Source organism: Mesoplodon densirostris, chromosome 1, assembly GCF_025265405.1.
Source record: "Mesoplodon densirostris isolate mMesDen1 chromosome 1, mMesDen1 primary haplotype, whole genome shotgun sequence".
In the NCBI taxonomy this organism is placed as follows: Eukaryota; Metazoa; Chordata; class Mammalia; order Artiodactyla; family Ziphiidae; genus Mesoplodon; species Mesoplodon densirostris.
The window spans coordinates 182,215,607-182,241,349 of record NC_082661.1 but is presented as its reverse complement, the minus strand read 5'-3'; the positions used below and the strand labels follow the sequence as shown (position 1 = coordinate 182,241,349).

General features: G+C 34.5%; 1 protein-coding gene and 1 pseudogene across 1 annotated transcript in view; one reads left to right on the top strand and one right to left on the bottom strand.

Annotated features, from left to right (window-relative positions):
• The window catches only part of CTNNA3 (catenin alpha 3), a 1,652,440-nt gene that overhangs the window by 583,704 nt on the left and 1,042,993 nt on the right, over positions 1-25,743 (bottom strand). The window contains exon 9 of the mRNA XM_060092416.1: positions 22,159-22,251. Coding sequence (XP_059948399.1) covers positions 22,159-22,251 — 93 coding nt within the window. The remainder of the gene's footprint in view (positions 1-22,158; positions 22,252-25,743) is intronic.
• On the top strand, positions 16,436-17,172 carry LOC132485791 (transmembrane protein 33-like; annotated as a pseudogene).

The window sequence follows — 25,743 nt, the reverse complement described above, 5'->3', positions numbered from 1 at the left end:
GGAGTTTCATTGGACCTCTCCCATAAACTTCAGTAAAGCAAATTCTGTAAGAACGTATATATATATGAAGGATGAATTTAATTTGGATATATATTTTATAGTTATTGCTGCTAAATGACCCTTGTTGACTTTTGACTCATTCTTCTAGCTTGACAAGATATGGTGACTCATGACCTGATCATCCATAACATTAGCTTTTTCAACCAGATTTATGTTAACAGTAGACTTGATAAATAGATTTCTGGATTTTCAAGAGACCCATGCAATAGTACCTCTTCACAGAGTTGCTGTGAGAATACAAATGAGATAAAGTAGGGAAAATGCTTATCACAGTATTTAGAAAATAGGTGTTCAATAAATGTTAGATCTTCTCTTTTCTTCAAAATAAATATTGAAAAGGACATAAAGAAGTACAGAGCCTCCAAGATAAAATTGATCTCTTTATTGAAATCCTTTGTGTTAACCTACGACAATTTTCCCTAATTACACCAACACTCAGCTTTAATTTTTCTGTCTTGGACACAAAGATATAATTATAGATCTTGTCAAATACATGTTGGTAAAATATATCATTGAGTTGGAGTGTGTAGGAAAGGTAGAATGTATATAGAGGATAAAGAGGGATGGAAGGAAATTAGTACAGGTCAGGTGTCCACAGAGTTATGAACAAAAGCCTAGACATAGGAATAAAGTAGGTTGATTCAAAAGATTAAGGGATGGATATATGTTGGTGTGAGGTGGAAAACACCTGGTAATAAGTGCTTGGTTTTCAAGCACAAAAGGAAATTGAAATTGATGCAGGAAGCAAGAGCAGCCAACAGATGACCTTATGTCCAAGGTGGGAGGCGTGAAGAGGGAAACATCAAAGAGTCTGTACAGGGTAACAATGTTAGCCAGATAAATAAGAGGAGACTGTCATGGAGACAAGCTCTGGTAATAATAGGGGCCAGAAGTAATGAAGACTAAAATAATGGTAATGATGATGGAGTGAAAATTTACTCCAAATTCAGATAAAGATGAAAACAAATTGAAAGAGAATTTTGAAGATCATGCAATTAGAAATGCATAAAAAGGAATGGGAGAAAATTTGAGAAGTATGACAGAATAAAACAAATTTAGTTTTGATAATTCTCAAACTGTGGACCCAGGGTCAGTAGCATCAACATCACCTGAGAACTTGTTAGAAAAGCAAATTCTCAGGCTCCACCCCAGATCTACTGAATTTACCAGTAGTAGTTTGTTGGTAAAGGTTTAACAATAAGCTCTTCAGAAAAAAAAGGGGGGGATGAGTGGGGGGAAGCCCTGATTTGTAGCATTTGGGGATTTCTGATTTCCCTGATATGTATACTCCTACTATGGTCAATTTCAAGGCACGAGGGACATGGAGTTGGTGAGAAATACACATAATCAGGTCTCCAGACCCTGTACTAGACTACTCCGTCACAACATTATTGAGGTGAAGCTATAGCGTGTATCAGAATCACTCACATACTTGTCAAAACACAGCTTGGCCACATCACTGGGGTTTCTAATTTATATGGTCTAGGGTGGGCCTAACTCTTGCATTTCTAATAAGTTTCAAGGTGACACTAATACTGATGGTCTAAGGACCACACTTTGAGAATCATCACTCTAAGGGTCTCTTGGGTCACCTTATTCAGAAATTTAACTGGCATACAGAATGAGTCTTAATTAATAAAGCCCCATCAAATTAAGTTTTGTCTACTATATCTGTTTGTAACCAAAATCCAAAGAGTAGTTTTTCAGGTCTCACCTTCCCTGAGTCTCAAGTAATTAGTGACATAAGTTAAACACTTCCTTCTAGTGTTTCTAGTTTTCTAAACTAATTCTCTAGTTTTCCACTATTCCACCTTCTTATGGTTTTCTTCTTGCTCTCTGGTTATTTTTTCTCAGTTGCTTTTCATGGGTTTCTCCTCTGCTGTTAGCTGATGTTGGAGTGCCCCATAATTATAACCCTCCTTCCTTCCTCTTCTGAAGACTAAATTCCCCTTTGGTGTTATATCATCCCATCCAATGGTTTTAAATATAATCTATATGTTGACAAGTTTCAATTTTCCTGCCTAAAGCTCTTCTCTAAAGTTTACACCGGATCTCTCTCCTCCACCTGACATTTACACGTGATTATCTCATTCCTAGTATATTGCCTAAATAGAACTCATTTTTCACATCCCCAAATGGCATCTCCTCAAATCTTTTGCAGTTCAGTAAATGACACCACTGTTCACTCTGATGTTTAGACCCCAAACCTCAGAGTCTGTGCCTAATCATGCTCTTTTCTCACCTACCACATTCAATAAACCCTACCACTACCATTTCCAAAATATTTTCTCAGTGTTATAGGTTTCACTATCTCCATAATCACCACCATAGGTTGAGCCATTATCATTCTTTCCTAGACAACTGGATAGCCTCCTAACCAACTCATCACCTTTCTTTCACTCTTGTAACTCTATCATCCATTTGCCATACATCAGCCACTACGCTGATTAAATTCCTCCAGTAGAACTGTAGTTACCTACTTCACATGGTCTGACAAGGTCTAATCCCTGCCCTTTCCTTTTCCTTCCTACTCAACCCTACATCTTTTCACTCAAACAGGTTGAATTCATTCCCATTTGGGGGCTTTTACACAAATTTCTTCTGCCTGAAAAGCTTTTTCTTCAAAACTCCACATGGTATGTTTTTTCTTGCTGTAAAACTATCAACTCAAATGTCACCTCTGCACCCAGGCATTTTTTGCCCATAGTTCCTTTCTATCTCAGCTTATCTGATTTCCCTCATAAGGCAGCATGCAGCACAGTGGATAACAGTATGGGTTAAAAGATCAAGCTGTTCAGATTTGAATCCTAGCTCCCAGCTCCTTATCCCTCTGACTTGACAAGTTACATGAATGTTTTGGACTCCAGTTTCCTCATTTATAAGAATGTGTAAATAATAGTACCTGCCACATGGGTTTACTGTGAAGATTAAATGAGTTAATATATAAAAAAAGTATTTAGCACTGGTCTGGCACATACAAAAGCTATGTGTTAGCTATTATTATCCAAAATTATCTTGTCTATGTCCTTGTTTCCATACTTATTATTATTGCTAGTTCTCGTATAGAGTATAAGCTCCAATAGGACAGGCACTTTGACTGTTGTATTTACTATAGTATCCTCAGTGCCTAGAAAGTACCTGGTATGAAGCAGGTCCTCAATAAACATTTGTAGTATAAATCAATGGATCTTCTGTGTTAAGTGACATGACTCCCAAAAGACAATACCCATTGACCTACATGCAAAGTCTAAGTTAAAAATCCCATATCTTCCAAAGAGATCTTTCTAGAAACTATTTGTTATGAAAATTCTGTCTTGAGAAGTACTACCCACGACGGCAACAAATGACCTCATTTTATTCATACTTGTGTTCTGAAAAGATTTCAAATCTTTGTCTTTGTATTTTGTGATTTATAGGAAACATCTGGCAAAAAGCAAAATCATCATTATTATTTACTGGCCATTGACAGTGTACTAAGCACAAAGAAGCAAGGGTTTCAACAGGAATGTGGTTGTCACCTCTTTATTCACTTATCAGTAAAGCCTGGCTAATAGGTAGTTGCCTCCCAGGTCACAGACATAAGTATCTGCTTGAGAACAACCATAAATTCTTCTTGGAATGCTGACAGGGAGTTTTGCACTCAAGAGCTGTGATGGATCCTTACACTTCTGATTCATTTCCCCTAAGCTGCCTCACACTATAGTCTGCTTTCCTATCTGATGGCCCCTACTCTCAGATTGGTACCAGATCTATCTGGAGGCCAAAGTCTCTTTCCTTACAATGGTTTATCTCACTACTGTATTATCCATGAACTATCTCTATCTACACAACAGTATTTCTGGGAAAATGCAATAATACCTTTAGCTAATTACAGGGTTGTTGAGAGGGAAAAACAAACAAAATGTACCCTAAATAGAAGTCAAATATTGTACTAGAATAGGGATCTAAAAACTGGCTACAGGGGCTTTTCTGTTCTTGTCTTCCCTTTTTGGGGAGGGTGGGGAAGGGGTGGGAGGAGTGACCTCAAAGGTCTTGGGAAATAAATTCGAAGGACTTAAGGCAGGCAAACATTTCCAGTTTGCCATAGTTTCTCCCAGACTTACTTACACCCTGCCTGTTCTTATATTAAAGTAACTTCTCTGGCCTCCACCCTCCACCAACCTCATTTAAATATCTTCAACATCACCACCAAAAATATTCAACAGCACTTATATGTGAGGGATAGTAAGTGTACACTTCTTGGGTCAGTATTTCACCTAGGAATGGAGCTAAAGTCTTTGGGAAATATTTATTTCTTATTCAATCATTCACTTGTAATTAATAACTTTCCAGATTAGAAAAATTATTTGAAATGGCTCAAAATAATAGGCATACAGAGTCATTGTTGATGTAGAAATGAATAATACTAAAAAGTAGAAAGAAGAAGCAAATTCAACAAATACCAAGACTAATATAGTTACTGAAATTGAACCTTAAGTTTAGTATGAACTCATCTATAGTCATTACCTCAAAACAAATACATGAAGTTACATAATTTCATTAACTGATAAAAGAGACAATGTTCAAAAGAGTGTGATTTTTTAGAGTAAATTCTTAAAAAATTTAGTATATTGCCTGAATCCTAAACAGGCGATTTAAATATAAAAGAATACTTTCCAAGAAAATGAGAATACACAGCTTGAAACAATTCAATCTTTTAAAGTCAAATTGTTCTTTCTAGCATTATCCATGTATGGGCTCAAAGGGACCAACTATTGCTTTATTATCTTAAATATATACTTTTATACCCAGCTACCTGCCCATAGAAGCTTTTTTAATCAAAAGCTTTGACTATTAAATATTTGAAAATACTATAGCAAAAAGACATGATTAACACATTGATCTATCATTTTTTGCTCATCCTGTTAAGTAAACAGAGATGTTAATTAAGTGATTTTAGAGGACAAGAATTATATTCTAAATTCTTCCCCCAGTGTGCTGTGTAATATTAGAGAGCTCATTTAACCTCTCTGGGATTGAACCTTACTCAGTGTGATAGCTTAAAGAAATTACAAAGCCTGTTTAAATAATAAAGTGATACATACATATCAAATAGGACTGCTACCCTTTGTGAAGAAGCCAAGGTTAGAATTCTGAAATAGCAAGCCCTAAATACATGAGGGTCATAAGGCATTACAGACTCTATGTTGAAAGTAAAGATTTCTGGGAAATTTTCTTTATCACCTTTTTTACAGAAAGGAGAAATAGAAAAAAAAAAGTATATGTTCTTTGGAGAATTACACAAATATGAATAGATAAAAACTCTGTTGAAATAATTCCTCTAAAACCAAGAAGAATGTTAGTATACAAATCCTGAAGAAATTCTTCCTTATACATAAAATTAGTCCAATGATTTGATGTCACAAGAGTTAAGTATGAAAACTCTGGGAATGCACCTGCCACATCCCAGTTGCATGACAGATGGCCATCTCTTCCTCAATGTACTTTGTTACCAAGTGTTACATATTCAGAAGGTGTGTATATGTTCAAAAGCAGATGGTATGATTATTTTGTGAGATTTTTCACTCACATTGTTTTCATTAGATGAAGAGTGGAATTTTATTACAATATAAGTACAGTGACTGTTATTTCTGAAAGCATAGATCAAAACACAGATTAAATCTACTTTTAAAAATATATTCAATGTGTTATTGATACCTTGCTACTTATTAGAAACACCATTTTGACTTGTATAAATTCCCCAACCTAGTTCATTCTATCTTATGGAGCAATGATCTTATAGCTTCTGGACCTCAACACAGTTCTATTTCACTCCCCTTGATCTGGTATCTGCGCATTGCCTTTTATATTGAGCACATGTGATAATGGTATGTCTATTCAAATTGTTTCCCATTCTCCTAGTCCTGTTCTCTCTGGGTGACCCAAAATGGCAGAGTATTTTATTTTATGGAACACTGTCAGCAAAGGCAGCTTTAGAACAGAAACTATAACATTAAAAAAAAATAATGATTGTTGGTCTACATATATTCTTTTCACATTTATTCTTAAGTCTATTCCATTTCTCTCTTAAAACTGACTTTCCCAGGTCATTGCCCTACTCAGTGTATATTCCAAGAGACTGAGAGTCATCTGATAGTTCCAAGCTTCTGATTCAGTGTGGGTGTGGAAGTGGAACACCCTTTTCTTGAAAAGAATGCAGAAAATCCCTCTAAATCTAAATCGGGATGTAGGGGTCAGTGGCATTGTCAATAACAACACATAAAATGAGAGTTCAGAGTCTTTCAGTTATAGGACTATAATTTGGAATCTTGGTCTTATTTATCGCTTATCAAAAATCTGCAATAGGTCCTATTCATATTTAACTCCATGAGGCTGTGCTCACTGAATTAAAACATAATTTAGAGAACAGAGCTCGAATTATTTAAAGACCTACTGTACTGTATAGACACTGGAGATGAAAAGCAATATTGAAAAATTAACTGGAAGTAAAAAGTATGGTAAGACTCTAGAGTAAAGTCTGCGAAGTGGGGATTCCTGGTGTTTTTCTTTTCCACAGTTAGGTTTACTTTTCAATGCCTAAGGAAAAAAAAATTTAGAATTATATCGTCCAGCTCCACTCTCCCCTCCTTTCCCACAATGCCACCAGAACCTCTCTTGTTAAGATCACTGCTGACTTCCGAATTTCCAGCTCCACCAGAGACTTGTCAGTACACATCCCACCAGAGCTCTCTGGAGCACGTGGCAGCGCTGTCCACTGTGCTGACATGCTCAACTTGCCAGGCTTCCACCAAGCCACCTGTTCCTGAATTTCCTCTTACTTCGATAACTGTTCTTCCTCAGATTCTTCTTCTTCTCTCCTAGGTGTCTTTTCTTAAGGTTCTGCCTTTGATCCCTTTATTTTCTCTTGCTCTTTAGCAAACTGGTCCTACATGTATGGTTCTAACCATTGCCTCTGTATGAATGGCTACCATATCTAGCTGTGATATCTCAAGTTCTTGAATGTGTCGTTTGCTATAATCTCAACCTTATCTTGAGAATACCTTAAATATATTTAAAGTACTACTTGGATGTTCAGGTAGCACTTTAAATATATTAATTCCTGCCCTAAAGTGACTCCTCCTTCCTCATCATATTTACAATTTCTCCTAATAGAACCACTATCCTCCCAGGTATAAGCCAAAACTATCCAAAATTTATCCTCTTTGCCTCCATCATCACCATCATTTAATTTGTTTTCAATTTCTGGCCAATTTATATCGTCCATTTATAATTTATCCCATCTATAATTTTTATTCTCACATCTCTGATTCAAATTCTGACTTCTGTGTATTATATTCAATAATTCTTAACTGGTCCTGCCTATCCCTTTTTCCACCCAGTTGACACAGAGTTTCCAGATTAATACCCAGGAAGCAAAGCTGTGATGATGTCAGTCTCCTACTCAAAACCGGTAATGAATTGCCATCCTTTACTAAATTCCAAATGTAAATTCTTTCATTTGGCAGTAAGGGTTATAACCTTTGTTTCAATTGTGGATCCAACCTCTCCCTTTTCCACATCCTATGCCCTCCAACTTGTTCTCAAATGAGGCAATATCTCCTAGAAAGCACTTGGAAATGTGTGGAGGCATTTTTGGTTATCACAAAGATTGTGCTGGGGGAGATGGTGATTGTGTATCTAGTGCCCTAGATTCTGGGTTTTCTGGCATGTAGAACCCCACCTGGCCTTTGATGTTGTTGTCCCATACAACAAAGAACTGTCCCACCCCAAATGCCAGGAGCTCCCATTAAGAAACAGTGTGGCTTAGACAGATTAAATTACTTACTTTTTTCAATTTCAGTTATATACTTTTCCATCTCCTCTGCTTAGAATGCCCTTTTTACATTTTCCCAAATATCCAAATCTTGCTCATCCTTTAAGGCCTATAGAAAATGTCACTTTTCTGAGAGTCCTCCCAGAATCCCCTGACATGTATCTGTAGCTTCCATGGCATTTCATGTATTCTTCTCTAACACCACTTTGTTTCTATCAATACCTGGATAATACATTTTCCCTTCTCATTGGAAATGTAATGTAGTAAAGCTCCGTCTTACTTTTTCCTCTGTAAGTAGAGGCTGGCACAGATCCTTTATGCTAACATACTTAATATTATAGCATATACCATGAGCGTAAATGAGGGCTCTAGCATAGACTCTCTGGTTTGTGAATAATCCTGAAATTACTGCCTCAGCCTTCATTTGGAATCACAATTAGTTCTGGCTACTTACTTTTAAGCCATTATCTAACTTTGATCCCACGTCCCCACTAAAATTTAATAGCTGAGACTTCTCTTCTACGCTTCCATTTCTTCTTCTAGGACACATAACCTCATAATTTCTTAGATAAAGCCCCTCCTAATTGAACCCAGACCTCACTCCTGAGAACTGTTTTAGTGGGTACCCCATGAATCTTTATTGCCTGCTCCTTGCTTGCCCTAGTTTCACAGATGCTCCTGATAGGTGGTCACCAGATATTTGTCAAATTAAAGAGATCCTTGGGTTGAGTGGAAGGGAGTGGCCAACTGTGTAATCAGGATAGGATTTAGAACAATGATACTACAATAATACAGAGCTTAATTTCCAGGCTTGGAAAGCAACTGTGTTCATAGCTTTCTCAGGCACTGTCTCTCCATATAAATATCACAGCATGGCAGAGAAGAGACTGATTCTAGGCTTCCAGTTGGAAATCATCCTAGACAGTCCTGAAGATCAACAAGCCAATCATAATCAGCTTTAAAAGAAATGATCACCTCATTTTAGCCTGTTTATGTCTTGCATGACTCTTGGTTTCCAAAATCTTAGATTTTTTTTTTTTTTTGCCATTCTCTGAAGAGAAAAGAAATAGATTAGGTATAATTGTAAAAGGCCTGTCACAACTCTCAAAGGTACACTCTGGGATTGTTAAAAAATATGATTATTCTAAATTGATTATTTGAGTCCTACACTGTTTAGCTGCAAACAAAACATCCATCATTATCATCTACAAAAGATGAAAAGAAAACATATCTGCTTCCCCAGAGTATGATACTTAGACAATTAAGTACTTTCAATTCATAGATATGACAGCTCCTTGATCACAAAAACAACAACAAAAAACTCATACAAATACTTTTCCACTTGAAAGTGATAGCCCAATGCCCTTACTGAAGCATGAACTAAATACAGTAACACATCATAACTTTATCAGAACAAGCTGTTATTATAACAAAACTATCCTGTCCATGCAGAGACAGATAATGCTAGTCACTTTACATGATTTGTACTTCAAGCAAAGTGTTATATTGGGACCTTTTATCACTTTGGTTAGAAATGGTTAGAAACTGGGAGTTTCTATACTTAGAGAACAAAGAAGGATGAGGAATAATGCTGGCTTTCAGCATGCTCCTGCCAATGTCTACAATGCAAAATAAGTTTATGCAGATATAATCATTTACTCTATAAAAATGTACTGAGTGCCTACTATGTGTCAGGCATTATTCTTAGGGTACGTCAGGGAACCAAAAATACCTACCTTCATGGGGATTTTATTTTTCCACGTTTAAATATAAATTCAGGCGATCTTCAGTGCACACCCTCCCCCAGGTGCTTTGTTCTTTTTATACTTCACAGACTTCTATGTCTGGGCAGCCTCGACTTTCCTCCCTACTTTTCAACATATCTAATATACAACCCTTTTAGAAAGTAATTATAGATTTCCAATAAGCAATTTATGAAAATATATCCCCAAGCATATGACTGAAAATAAACTAGATGCCTCTGAAAGTTGTTTTAGCTCTGTCAGGTCATTGGATACCATTTGATGAAAGGGATAAACAGAAGAAGATGAAACAAAGCTATACGAGATATTGATGCAAATGTGACAGAGATTTGAAAATCTGACTTGATTTTGGAAAGTCTAAGCACCTGTGAGAGTCTGCCCAATTGAGTGTAAGTGTATTCACCGTAAGGGAAAATATCCAAAGTTTTCCCATGTTTTTTACTAATTAAAGAATCTTATTTAATACCATCTAATACCTCTACCACCCAATCAAGAAATTCTCTTTCCAACATCTTTGACAAGGCATAGCCTATTTGTCTTCTGTTTAAAAATCACTTTCAGTGATGAGGTAATAACTAACTCTGGCTTAAACAACTCATTCCTCTTCTACCGAGCCCTTAAATTGCAGGGCCTGAACCCACGTGGTATTCTAGACGTGGACATTTCTGTGCCAAGTACAGTGGGAAGTTTCCCATATTCTACAAGCTAAGCCTCATAATCACTTTAAAGCTGTAAGATGGTCCCCATATCATGCTACCGACTTATAAAGCTGTGTCAGCTATACAAATGTCACCTGTTTTTGATGAATATCAAAGTAGAAAATACATTAATTTTGAGTAAAAAGTTGAATAAATTTTACTTAAAAAAAAATTTAACTCTATTGACCTAATTTCACTATAGAGCATGAGAACGCTTTCATGGACCAGTGTTTGGAATTCACTGAACTAGATAACAAATGTCCCTCTCAACTCCTGTTTTGCCAGGTGCTTTTCATAAGCAATGTTTTGCCTATCCTCTTGTGCAGTAGATTTTATTTAACCTAAGGCTCTGACTTTATATTTACCATTTTAAATGTTAGCTTATGAGTTTTCAAACATTAGTCCAGATTATCAACATATTTTAGAACCTTGAATTCTTTCTCCTATTTGTTCCATATGCAAATACAAAATGTTTACCTTCAAAATAACCTTCCAAGTTACTTGTTAAAATGGAACAAGGATTAGGCCCTATAGATAGTGATAGCTTTATCCTTCTGCCAGGTTGAGTTCAAATAGCTATAGTACTCCAGCAATGCTATCATCCAGATCACATTTCTCTCCTTTAAATAAAAGACACATCCAATAGAAGATCTCAGGATTGGGCATTAAAAGGCTTGTAGGCCAACTTCTTACCCTCTACACAATAGCTTGGTCTAAAGATCACCCTCCTTACCTTTAAATGTCTGTGGCATTGAGAAACTCCAAATCCCTCCCTCTCAACAATGTCCAATTTCCTCCAGGAGAGCTCCTTTAGAAAATTCATTCTATACTGAGATAAAATTTGTGTCTTTCTAGCTCTTGCTCATAGGATGTAGTTCTGCCCCTTAGGGACCTTCAGAGCAAGTCTTTCACATCATAGCCCTTTGAAGATTTGATGACAGTGATCATATTTCTCCACGTCTTACCTTTTCCTGGCTAAAAATTCCCAGTTGCTTTTAGGAGTTTTTTATATGGCATAGTTTCAAGTCATATCACTATTTCAGATATTCTCTGCTAAATATGCTGCAAGTGACAGTCTTTTAAAAGTGTGACACCTGTAACTGGGCAAAGTATTACAGTTGTAGTCCTCTAGACACAGTAAGAACCAGGATGATCCAGTTCACTGAAACCTAGGTGAATTCAATGGCATTTAACCAACGGGAATTAAGTGCAGCCCCATTAGCTCCTTCTGCCCTGTGTTTTCTCAACCTGACTCACGCCAGAATTAATCTAGAATTTTTTAAATTGGTTAGGTTTTGTTTTGAAATCAAGAAAATACCTATTTCTGGTAAAACTCAGAGTCCTTAAAGAAATAAAATGAGATCTGAAAGTATTCCTCCTGTTTCACTTCTTGGAAGTAAACACTATTAAAATTTTCATGAGAACCTTTTTGAAAAATTTTCCGATGAGTACATAAACATATGGCTCAATCATCTCCTTTTTTTCACATAAGTGGGATAATATACATACTCATGTGAAATATACCTTTTTCAATTATCTTGGGTATCTTCCATATCAAAACACATATTGAGCTGACTTACTACTTTAAACAACTTTTTACGTTCTCTGCTACCCAATATTTAGGTTGGTTCTAGCTTTTGCCATAACAGATTAAGTTGCATAAAAACCGTGCTAATAACAAACTGGTCGTGCCAGAGGGGACGTGGCGGGGGGACAGGCAAAATAGGTGAAGGGGATTAAGAGGTACAAATGTCCAGCTGTAAAACAAATAAGTCACAGGGACGTGATGTACAGCATAGGGAATACAGTCAATAATACTGTAATAACTCTGTATGGTGAGAGATGGTAACTAGACTTGTGGTAATAAATTCATAATGTACAAACATATTGAATCAACATGATATATACCTAAAACTAATATAATACTCTATGTCAATGTTAATTCAATTAAAAAAAGATTTTAGAAAACTTGCTCATGGACTTTTGTGCATGTGCACACATATATCTGTACTATAAATTGCTGGAAGTGGAATTAAGTGGACCTATGCACATATTTTATTTGAATAAATATTGTCAAAATGGAGCTTACATGCACATATGCATACATACATGTGTACATGCATACATACACAGGCAACTGGGGTTCACTCTAGACCCACTAATTCCGAATTTCAAGACATACCATATAAAAAATATTCAGCTTGAGAAAATAACTTTGAAATACAAAGAAGGTTGAGAATGTTTTAGAACTTATTCTTTGATGAAAAAATGTTAAATCATACTAGTCTTTTCTGACAGCTACACCACACTGTTGATTCACACCAAGATTACTATCAACTAAAACTTCTAAGCCTTTTGGAGAGTAGATTTTTGCTAAGCTATATTTACTCAATTCTCTACTTTTAAATTTGTTTTATAGTGCTCAATATCCATGGTTTAATATTTATACCTATTATATTTCATCTGGATAGTGATATTTAGTCCATATTTTGAATATTCAAATTCTTTGAGAATGGACTCTTTCCGCTAATATAGTTCCTTTATCCTCTTATTTTTAACTGAAAAATTTAAGAACGTAATTCTATAATTTTATCCAAGTCACTAGTAAAACACTGAAATGAGCTAGGCCAAGAGCAGACTGCAGCCCAGCAGTAGAGGTCTCACCCTTGGTTAGCAACTATACATTAATCAATCATTTTAAGGATTTTGTTTTTCATCAGTTACAACTCAACCTAATTCTAAGGTAATATTTTTTTTACATTGTCAAAAAAAAAAAAAAAAAGACATGCCTTGTTAGGAAAAGTATCATAAAAGATGTTGCAAAAAATGTTGCTGCCCTCTATGAATATAGAATGATTTAACATTCTAGAAACTCTATCATTCACTTATATATTGGACAAATAGTTATTGAGCATACGATATATGCTGCATTTCTGCTAGGTATGGGAGACATAAGTAGTGAATAGGAACTATAAATCATTGCCTTCATGAACCTTATGTTTGAGTGTGTACAATGTATAATAAAAAGTAACAAAATAATATAAAATATAATTTCAGATTGTAGTAGATGCAGAAAGACATATGTCATATAATATTACTTATATGTGGAATGTAAAAAAAGAGACTTTAAAAGAAACAAATATGGTGACATAATAAGTTATAGCTGAACAAGTAACTTAGGGAGATTGATGTCTGAGAAGATGATATTTGAGCTCAGTTCTCACAAATTAAACATAACAGAAGCAGTCCATATGGCCATATGAGAAAAGCACACTGGAAAATTACCAAGTGCAAACTCCCTCAGGTGGGAAGGCACTTACTATATTCTAGAAACAGGCCAATGTGCAGAGATCTAATGAGTGAAAAGGAAAATAATATGAAGTAGGGCTGAAAGTTAAGCAGTAGGAATTTCATATTAAGTCTGAATAAGCCATTAAAAGAAGTTTGCATTTTACTGTAAGGGGCTAAGGAAAGCAATTGCTATGATAAACATTTTTTAAAATTTTACTTTGGCTTTTACACAGAAAGTAGATCAGAGAGATATGAGTGTAAGAATGGAAACCATATAGGATGATATTTCTGTAGTCGAAGATAGATGATGGTGGCATAGGCTATGATGTTGACAAACGAGATGGAGAAAAGTATGTAGATTCAAGATAACTAAGTTTTGGTGAAGGTGATAGGGCTTGTTAATGGATTAAATAGGAAAACCAGCCATTAGATATCATTAGAATATAAACTTCACAAAGTCAAAAATTTTTGTCTAATTTTTGTTTTCTTTACTGTTTACTCCGCAGTTGCATAAATAATGCCTACCACATAGTATATATTCAATAAATATTTATTGAATTAAAAAAGTAAAATCTTTAGGTTTTTCCCCAGAGCAACTAGGTGAAAGGCCATGCCATTAACTAAAATCAGAAAGACTGAAGAGGAAGCAGAATGAGGTGGAGATAGAGCAAACATTTGTTCCATTTTGGCTATTTTAAGCTTTAGATGTCTTCTAGATATCAATGTGGAAATGTCAAGGGTAAACTAAGTATTTGAGTCTAATCTTTAGGAAAGAGGACTGGCCTAGAGAGAAAAATTTGGATGCCATCAGCATGTGGCTATGGAATTTATTGTAATTAGTAATAAAAAAAATACTAAAGAGTCCCTGAAGGACATTTAAAAAAAGATCTGATTATGGAGATATATAAAAACATGTTTAGTAGTGGAAATATTTAATATCTTGAAGGAGTCATTATTCCATAAAATAATCTAAAACCTAAAACATTTTAACAATTTCAATAAAAATTCTAATATGTATTTTTATAGAACTTTGCAAGTAGATCCTGAAAGTTATAAAAGAGCAAAGAGTAAAACAGTAATACTTTAAAGAAAAAAATGAAGTAACTGAATTTGCCTAGAAGATATCAAGATGTAATACAAAGTCATAATTAAGACTGTGACACCCTCATACCAAGACCAAAGACACAACACACGCACACAAAAATTACAGGCCAATGCCACTGATGAACATAGATGCAAAAATCCTCAGCAAAGTATTAGCAAACCAAATTCAACAATACATTGAAAGGATCATACACCATAAACAAGTAGGATTTATCCCAGGGATGAAAGATGGTTCAATATTCTCAAACAATCAATGTGGTATACCACATTAACAAATTGAATAAAAATCATATGATCATCTCAATAGATGTAGCAAAAGCTTTTGACACAATTCAACATCCATTTATAGTAATAAAAAGAAAAAGTTCAACGAAGTGGGTATAAAGGTAACATATCTCAAAATAATAAAGGCCATATATGACAAGCCCACACACAACATCATATGCAACGTATGAAAGGCCGAAAGCATTTCCTCTAAGATCAGGAATAAGACAAGGATTCCCACTCTTGCCACTTTTATTTAACATAGTACTGGAAGTAATAGGAACAGTATTCAGACAGGAAAAAGAAATGAAAGGAACCTAAATTGTAAGGCAAAAAGTAAAACTGTCACTGTTTGCAGACAACAAGATCCAATATATGGAAAATCCTAAACCTGTTACCAAGAAACTATTATAACTCATCAATGAATTCAATAAACTTACAGTATAGAAAATTAATACACAGAAATCAGTTGTGTTTCTATATACTAACAAACTATCAGAAAGAGAAATTAAGAAAATAATCCAATTTACAATTGCATCAAAAAGAATAAAATACATAGAAATAAATCTAACTAAGGAGGTAAAAGACCTGTACTAGGAAAACTATAAAACACTGATAAAAGAACCTGAAGAAGACACAAACAGATGGCTTTCTAATATCTTTATATGTCAAGTTGATGGATTGGAAGAATTATTTTGATAAAATGACCATATTACCCAAGGCAATCTACAGATTTAATGTATCCCTATCAAAATACCAATGGCATTTTTCACAGAACTAGAACAAATAATTCTAAAATTTGTATGGAAACACAAAATATCCTAAATAGCCAACATAATCTTGAGAAAGAAGAACAAAGCCAGGGGTATCATGCTCCCTGATTTCAAACTATACTACAAAGCATAGTAATCAAAACAGTATGCTACCTGCACAAAAACAGACACATAGATCTGTGGAACATAAAAAGGAGACCAGAAAAATGAAGGCACACTTATACGGAAATTAATCTACAGCGAAGGAGGCAAGAATATAAAATGGGAAAAAGACAGCTTCTACAATAAATGGTTTTGAGAAAACTGGACAGCTACATGCAAAAGAATGAAACTGGATTATTTTCTCATACCATATACAAGAATAAATTCAAAAGGGATTAAGACTTAAATGTAAGACCTGAAACCATAAAACTTCTAGGAAAAAACATAGGCAGGGACACTTCCCTGTCATGCCTCAGGGCACCACTGAGGGTTTCCCCTCTGCATCACCACCTCTTCCCCACAGAAGTGAAGGGAGCACTTCCGGGTTCAGCAATAACCTGGAGCCGGTGTTAGGTTGGCCCTGCTGGGCCCTGTTCCGAAGCTCTGCCTTCACTTCAGTCTTTCTAGAAACCCATATTTGCTCATGACCGTGCTGGACAGCGTCCCAGATGTGTGTGTGAGCCCCCCATGGCGGATACGGCCTGAACAGCCCCAAGGGGCAGGCGCAGTGTAATTAATGATGGCCAATAAACGACACGGCAATGTGGCTTTCTCGCTTGTTAACAGTTTATGGCTCTGCTTTGTTCTGCCTCTTCCTGGGTTGCATGAAGCAGCCAGCTTTTACCAATGTCCTTTGCTGGCAAATGCTCTGACTAGTGCTCTGAGGCTGCACCAAAGATTACCACACTTCCAGTTAAGCAGAGCATTCCTGGCCCACGCTTCGTCAGAGGACAGCTGCCACTACCTGTTCTAGTCACTCATTTTTGTCAATTCCCTACCCTGTTACAATGAGTATTTTCCCAGTCTTGTTATTTTACTTGCTTCATGCTGCCACATACACGAAAAAGGTCCTTGATGCAAAGGGTTCAAAGTGTTTACCTCTGCTGAAAGCTCTCTTGGATAAATTAAGCTCTAATCAACAGAATATTCTGAAATTCATTGCTTGTAATGAAATATTCTTGATGCCTACTACAGTTTTTATGCTTTTTAGTGGTCAACTAAGTTTGCTTCACCCTTTTATATGCTATAGATTCCTTACTCTTTGATACTCCTCTCGAAGAAATCCATATTGTTGGACTTTGTTTAATGAACGGAGGATTGTTGTTGAACATCTGATAATGAAACCTCCTTGCCCATTGTTTGTGAGAAGACTTTGTCTCCAGAGCATTGCCTTTAGAAGCAGACTGGCACCAACAGTTGCATAGTTTAACATTCAGCTAAGTTATATATAATATAAATAAGCATTGTTAGCTGCTGGTACTTCTGTTAGGGATGGTTAATTCCAGATGTAAAAGTGACCTCAATGCAATTTACATAATTTACATAAATGCAACTCAAAAGAAAAATATTCATTTTCCTGGCATGTTAAATCAAGCCTTTTAAACACTTGCTGAGAAACTTTATTGTAATGTGTTGTTAATAGTTAGGGAAGTTTGAATCTTGTGATAAATGTATCAAAAATTCTTTAGATGCTGCTGTGCCTTTATCATGCAGTACATTTATTTCTCTGGTAAAAATAGCTCTAAAGTTTGTTTTCATCTAATTGGTAACCTGAATTTATATCTGGCATGAGTTCACTGTGGTAATATTAACATGTAAATCAGTAGATTTTGAGACAGTATTCTTCTGCTATTCAGTAATTTTGGTTGACGATTTTAACAAAAACACTTCCCACTGTAATTTCAAATTGTTTCTAAATTGATTTTGTGCTGCTTTGTTAGGACAGATTTATTTTGGATGTACCATTATTATAGGAATTCTATATGTATCTTATACTATGACCTTCCAAAATTTTATTTTCATAATTACTTTTGTGGCTTTGAATATTTTTTTTAAAGGCCCAAATGAAAGCTTGTTAACCAACTGGGTAAATATTTGTGGTCACCTAAGCGTTTTACATCAGAGAGCAATACAGTAGTCAGTCAGTTTTCCTTTCAGAGATCCATTGAGTAACACTTCTCAAACAGGAAATCATTCTTTTAGAAATGTGGACACACAGGTTTTAGTATTATCATAGTTTACATAGTTACTTAGATCAGATTCTTGACTGCCACTTTTCTCGGTTTCTTAGGCTTGAATTGTCATAGACGGTTACAGCAGTTCAGATGCTTTTTGAAAGTAATGTAACTGAAGATTGAGCATATGACTAAACTTTGTATCTGTTCTGAAATAATAATGAAGATTATACATGCTTACCCATCCTATCTGACTTAAAAGATTAAATAGAAAGGTTTATAGGAAAGGTTATTGATTGCGAATAGAGCCAGAGGAGTTGTGGGGGAAATAGTGCACGTTTCAATGGCGTAATGCACAAATATGTTTGTGGGGATTGGATGTATTATACAACTGTGATTTGAGTTGTGTAATATGTTAAATACATCCGTTCAGCTTCCATTAACTCCTTTTTAAAATTCATTCTTATCTTTATTTATTGTTGCTTGATTGCAAATGTTTTAAACATTGCAAAATGTTAACATCAAGTAATGTAATGGTTTTTGTAACCAATTTCCTTCTATGTGCATGTAACTTGGATCTCTCAAATATACTTGGTGACTTATCAGTGACATCAGTTTTCTTTTTATTCAACTTTTTGATCTATAGAAATGTGATACCTACTTGATAGCTCAACTGTAACCAGCTAGCTTTGTAATTTTGTAATATTTATCTACTAAGTTAGAGAAGCCTTGTAATATACAGTTGATTGTGTGGGGGGCAGTCTTATTATCACTATGTATGTAATCTGATGGTTATAAAAACTAAATTTTCTAGACCAATAAAGTAACTACAATGTTAAGTAAAGAATAAAAAGAAACTCAGGCAGGATGCTCTTTGACATCGGTTTTAGCAATATTTTGGGGGGATAAATCTCCTTAGGAAAGGGAAACAAAAGCAAAAATAAACAAATGGGACTACATCAAACTTAAAAGCTTTTGCACAGTGAAGCAAACTGTCAACAAAATTAAAGGTCTCATACTGAATGGGAGAAGATATTTGCAAACAAAATATTCATTCAGGGGTTAAGATCCAAAATATACAAAGAGCTCATACAACTCAACATTAAAAAAAGAAACAACCCAATTAAAAATGGGCAAAGAACCTGAATAGACATTTTTCCAAAGAAGATATACAGATGGCCAAAAGGCACATGAAAAGATGCTCAGTATCACTAATTATCAGGGAAATGTAGATTAAAACCACGAGCTGTCAACTTCACACCTGTCAGAATGCCTATTATCCAAAAGACAACAAATACCAAGTGTTGGCAAGGATGTAGAGAAAAGGGAACCCTTATGCCTTGTTTACAGGAATGTAAATTGGTGCAGTCACTATGGAAAACAGTATGGAGATTACCCAAAAAAATAAAAATAGAACTACCATATGACCCAGAAATTCCACTCCTTGCTTTTTATCAAAAGAAAACAAAAACACTAGTTTGAAAAGATATATGCATTGCAGTATTATGTACAATAGCAAAGATATTAAAGCAACCTATGTGCTCATCAATAAATGAATGGATAAAGGAGATGTGGTAAACACACACACACATAAACACACACAATGGAACATTACTCAGCCATAAAAAAGAATTAAATCTTGCTATTTGTGACAACATGGAGAGAACTAGAGGGAATATGCTAAGTGAAATAAGTAAAACAGAGAAAGACAAATACCATATGATTTCACTTACATATGAAATCTAAAAAAAACACACAAATGGACAAACATAACAAAACAGAAACAAAGTTATAGATACCAAGAACAGAGGGGAGGGGATGGGGTGATGAGATAACTAGGTGAGGGAGATTAAGAGGTACAAACTTCCATGTATAAAATAAATGTCACAGGTATGAAATATACAGTGTGGGGAATTTGTCAGTCATGATATCATATGTTTATATGATGATAGATGGTAATTAGACTTATCATGGTCATTTTGAAATATACGGAAATATTGAATCACTATGTTGTGCACAAGGAACTCATGTAGTGTTGTACGTCAATTATACTTCAAAAACAAACAACCTCATAGAAAAAGAGACAATGTTTGTGCTTTTCAGAGGTAGGAAGTAGAAAGAGTGGGAAGTGGATAAAAGTGGTCAAGTTACAAACTTCTAGTTATAAGAAAGTATGTACTACGGATGTAATGTATGACATGGTTAATATAATGAAAATGGCTGTATGCTATGTATGAAAGTTGTTAAGAGAGTAAATCCCAAGAAAAAATTTTTTTTTCTTTCTTATTTTGTATCTATATGAGATGATGGATGTTCACTAAACTTACTGTTGTAATCATTTTATGACTTATCTAAGTCAAATCATTATGCTGTACACTTTAAAATTATACAGTGCTGTATGTCAATTATATCTCAATAAAACTGGAAAAAGTTTCCATAATACTGTTGCAGTGATAAAGAAATGAGTCACTGGAATAGAACAGAGATCCCAGAAAATTGTATACTTTGGAACATATTTTAATTTATCTATCAATTTATATTTCATACAGAATAGGATTAAAGAAACTATTCAGATTTGATATGTATTATACATATATAATGTATTAAATAAAACATGTATTGTATATATATGCATGCATTACTTATAGTTTATACACATATGTATACAAATATATATAAAACAATGGAAACATTTAAAAAGTGTGTGTGTATGTATGAAAAATGGTAACATTTCACATTAATTGGGAAAGGATCAACTATTTAATATATGATGGTTTCCCAATGGTTACCACTGTAAAAAAAAAATCCCACTTCATATAGACATAAAAATAAATTTCAGATAAAAAAAGATCTAAAGGTTAAATAACAATAAATCAATCTTTAAAAAAGAAAATGTGGGAACTATATAACATTTTTGTTGCAAGAATTTCTTGACAAAGCACAAACCAACAAACCATGGCACAGGGTAGGTGCTCAAATGTCTATTTAAGAAATTAAAAGATAGATCATATGTTCACATTAAAGTTCTTAAAATCTTTTATGATTAAAATATTATTTTCAAAGTTAAAAGAAAAGCCATAGTCAACAGAAGACATTTTTAATAAACCTAAGCAATGCAATTAAAAAAAATCAAAACTAAAAATTGGCAAAGGGTTGAGGCAACTCAGAATTAGAAAGCCAAATGGTTAATAAATGTTTAAAAAAATGTTTTCTTGAGTAATCAGAAAATTATAAATTGAAACCAATGAGATACATTGAATACTATTTGGATTCAAAAAACATTTAAAAAATGACAGCATCAAGTGTTATCCACCACGTGGAGAAATGAGAATTCAGACTCTTGAGGGTCGTGTAAGTGATTCTGCCACTTCAGAGACCTCACTGCAGAGTTCTGTTCCCTGTGGAACCTCACAGAAAACTGACATCAGTTACGAGATCTCAGGTGCAGGTCCTAAGACTGCACTTCTTCAGCCTGTGTTCACTTGTTAATCAACATTAAGTCTAAGGAAGCACTCTCCCTTACTGTTTCCTCAATATTCTTAGAGATGAAGTCACCAGCAAGGCAAATCAAGAATTTAACACACACTCTACTTTTAGTAAAATTAGAATCTAAGCAGATGTCCAGAGACTTGAAGTTTCTAATCATGATTATATTTCACATCCTTACAACATTTGTGGTTTTTATTATGAAGTAATTATCCATACTATTTATTGCTTATTCTAAGACAAGGAAGGCGTTTAAGATTGACCTTATGTGTATCCTGATTCATGGTTTCAAAACAATCCATCATCTAAAAATAATTCCCTAAAGAATGTGTTGCTCTTCAGATTTTAAAAAACTCCTGAATTGCAGACAAGAAAATATTTCTTGGCTTTTTTCAAACTCATGCCTTCTTTTGATAAAAGAGGGAAAAAACCATTAATGTCATATAATTTGAAGTTTTAAAATAAATAAGACTAAAAATAAATCAGATCTGTTAGACAAAACACTGCTTTGATTTCAAACCATACCTTTCACAAAATTCTAATATGGTCTCTCAGGATAAGTTACAAGAACCAGGTGTTAAATAAAGAATGAGGTGCTTAGCAAACAACAAAGTATGACCTTAGGATGAGTCATTGTCTGTGTTTAAAACATATATTTTAAAATATTTCCATATGTATGAAAGTCTGGAGCATTACATAGAATTTTTTATAGCTAGTTTATTGAAATAGTCAGTAACTTAGTTATCATACCTGTGGACACAAGGTTTCCAGGTGATTGGCTGCAACTTTGACAATCTTAATTCCATCTTCATTTGTTGACATGGAACAAGCAAGATTTGCCACCTTAAATACAATATAAAACAATGGAAATTATCTCAGATTATGAAGGAAATGAAGAAACATTTGTCATCCTAGACAAGTAAGAGTATGTACATGTCCATTGAAAATCTCAATGACAAACAACAGCATTTTCATAAATGTCACTGGTATCTGCTTTATGGACGCATTCAGATAATCTATTGATATTAAAAACAACAAAGGGCCATGGAAAATCATTTAAAGCCAAAAGGAAGACTGGTGAGTAAATTAGTAAACCCTGTACAGTCTCTTGGTATCAACACCTAACCCATAATAAGATGCTAACTATTATGGTTTCCTATGGGACTGAAAAAAAAGTTTACTTATGGATTGAACGCTGATAGATTCTTGGAATCTCATATGATTGTGATTTATTTTAAGTTTGTAATTGGTTTATTATTTCCCAGAGGTCTATTATGCATACTTAAGTTGCATTAAGCATGACTGTTATCTTTATTCATGTTTTATTCAGCATCAAATATGCTGCAAAGCTGGACAAATACAAGATAATTGAATTCTTCTTCCTGTTCTTGATTTTCTATTACAACTTCGTAGGCACTATTTGACATTTGAGCAGTCAATTTGATTCAAGCCCTTAGTAATACCCATATTCTTTTATACATTATTGCTTTTTAAACTCACACTCTTTTCCAGGGAAATGGGTGCCCTTTTAAATAACTACATTCACGTCTATTACCTAAGTCCAATGTTTACAAATAATTTCTTTATACCATGAATGAGTCATGAGAAAGATCATGGAATTCCTTTCTTTTCCTTTCCTTTTCCTCACTCTTATTCAACATTCCCCTTGCTAACAGGTGAGTATTCATGTACAGAGGCAATGTTTCCTCTAATCTACAAAATATGTTGTTCTCTTCATCACTGCAAAGAGATTGCTTTTCTAACAATCACTTTCCTAATATCTCTGTTAGTTATTACATACTTTAGCACATGGCAAGTTTTACTGATCAAATCCAATGCACTCAGTTGCAGAGAAACCACACTTAAACTGCATGCAGTGGAAGTGAACAAAAAACATATCTTTGGATGACTATTTGTAGAGTACCACAAACTGTTACTTACATGGATTTGCAGGCTTTGCTTTTTTTTATAGCATTACTTTAAATATGTCAACAGTGAAACAACTCCATGGTTTGCATTTACATATAATGAAATAGCAGCCATACATTATTTAACTGGGGAACGGCATTGTTCACTTTATTAATATACATGGAAATGGCTTACTTGAAAAGGTCTTTTGTTGGCTTGAAGGTCACAATGACTCAACTTTCATATCTGACACATAATTAGCACATTTGTGAATTATTTGAAAAGGGCAGCAGTTTCTTTGCCCCTCTCCCCCACTCCCAAAGCCCCACTCACAGAAAGTAAAATTTAGCAGTCTAACTGCTTTAATATGTCTCATAATAATATGCACTGCACTCGCAGAAAATAGCTATCTGTAAATTTGAGCACTCTTTGTTTTAAGTAAAAAATTTAAATTACTGCCTCAATCTTTTGGTCAAATCAGATGAATGTTGGTTAATCCAAAGTTTAAAATTACAGAAAGGTACTCTATATAGGCACTCTTTTTTTAAAAAGTTATTTTATATCAGAGCATAGCTGATTAACAATGTTGTGTTAGTTTCAGCTGTACAGCAAAAGGATTCAGTTATATATGTATCTATTATTTTCCAAATTCTTTTCCCATTTAGGTTATTACAGGATATTAAGCAGAACTCCCTGTGCTATACAGTAGGTCCTTGTTGGTTATATATTTTAAATATAGTAGTGTGTACATGTCAATTCCAAACTCCCAATCTATCCCAAACAACCCAATCAAAAAAATGGGCAGAAGACCTAAATAGACATTTCTCCAAAGAAACAGATATACACAGATGGCCAAGAGGCACATGAAAAGATGCTCAACATCACTAATTATTAGAGAAATGCAAATCAAAACTACAATGAGATATCACCTCACAACAATCAGAATGGCCATCATCAAAATATCTACAAACAATAAATGCTGGAGAGGTTGTTAAGAAAAGGGAACTCTCCTTCACTGTTGGTGGGAATGTAAATTGGTACAGCCACTATGGAGAACAGTATGGAGGTTCCTTAAGAAACTAAAAATAGAGCTACTATATGATCCAGCAATCCCACTCCTGGGCATATATCCAGAGAAAACCATACTCCAAAAGCACACATGCACCCAATGTTCACTGCAGAGCTATTTATAACAGTCAAGACATGGAAGCAACTTAAATGTCCATCAACAGAGGAATGGATAAAGAAGATGTGGTACATATACACAGTGGAATATTATTCAGCCATTAAAAAAGAATGAAATAATGTCATTTGCAGCAATATGGATGGACCTGGAGATTATCATACTAAGTGAAGTCAGACAGAGAAAGACAAATATCATATGATATTGCTTATATGCGGAATCGAAAAAAAATGATACAAATGAACTTATTTACAAAACAGACTCACAGACTTAGAGGTTATAGGAGGAAGGGTGGGGACACTCTTTTACTTTATTTATTTTTAATGTTTCATCTTTACCTTTTTTCCCTTTTAAAAACACATTCTTCTTCTGGACATTTTCTGGTCTCCATGTTTATCGTAGCCAATTCAGTGACTAATGTTAACATAAAAATCATCCTAAAAACAAAGTTTCTGTTTATATTAGCAGACTTAAGTCTTACAAAACTCTCAATTGAAAATACAGCACACCTCAAAGTTTTCTACTCAATTAATCATTATATTAACACTCTTTCTGTCTTCCTTTATTCAGATATACCCAAACTTCTCCTTACCAGAACTGTTCTATGTCAGGTAAACTTTCTAGATAATCAAGTACTATTTCCAGATTAAGGCATGTGGAGTTTTAGTGATATTTTATAGAAACAAATGGAATTTATAGGATAGCTAGTATTCTGTGACCAAATAGAGAAAATTATGTGATAAAAATCGCTTTACATTTCTAATTTGAGTGATTTGTGAGATATTTTCTAAGTCACATGAATGTTTAAGTGAAAGCGAAATTTTTTCTAACAATATTCCTAAGTTCTGTGTGGCTCTTTAGGCAGTCATGTATGTTCCCCAGCATAGCATGAAGGCAACTCCCTCTTGGTCAAAGAAAACAGCATGCAAACAAAATATTCTATAAAACAGTTTGAGATATTTGGACATCTGACAGCTTTTATATATCTTTGACAGTGTTTCAAAAGTCTGTGTAAAGTTTCATTATTCAAGAGACCCTTTTGAAAGATTTTTGCCCACTAAGGAAAACTGTTCACAGAGAGGTTTTGGAGACAAATAGATCTGGGTTTTAACTCAATTCCCACAATTAATAAAATTTCTGACCATGGGCAAAATGTTAACATCTCTGAGATCATTCTGTCACCTATAAAATGGGTATTATATTATCAATCTCACTGGAGTACTTTGAGGATTAAATGAGATAGT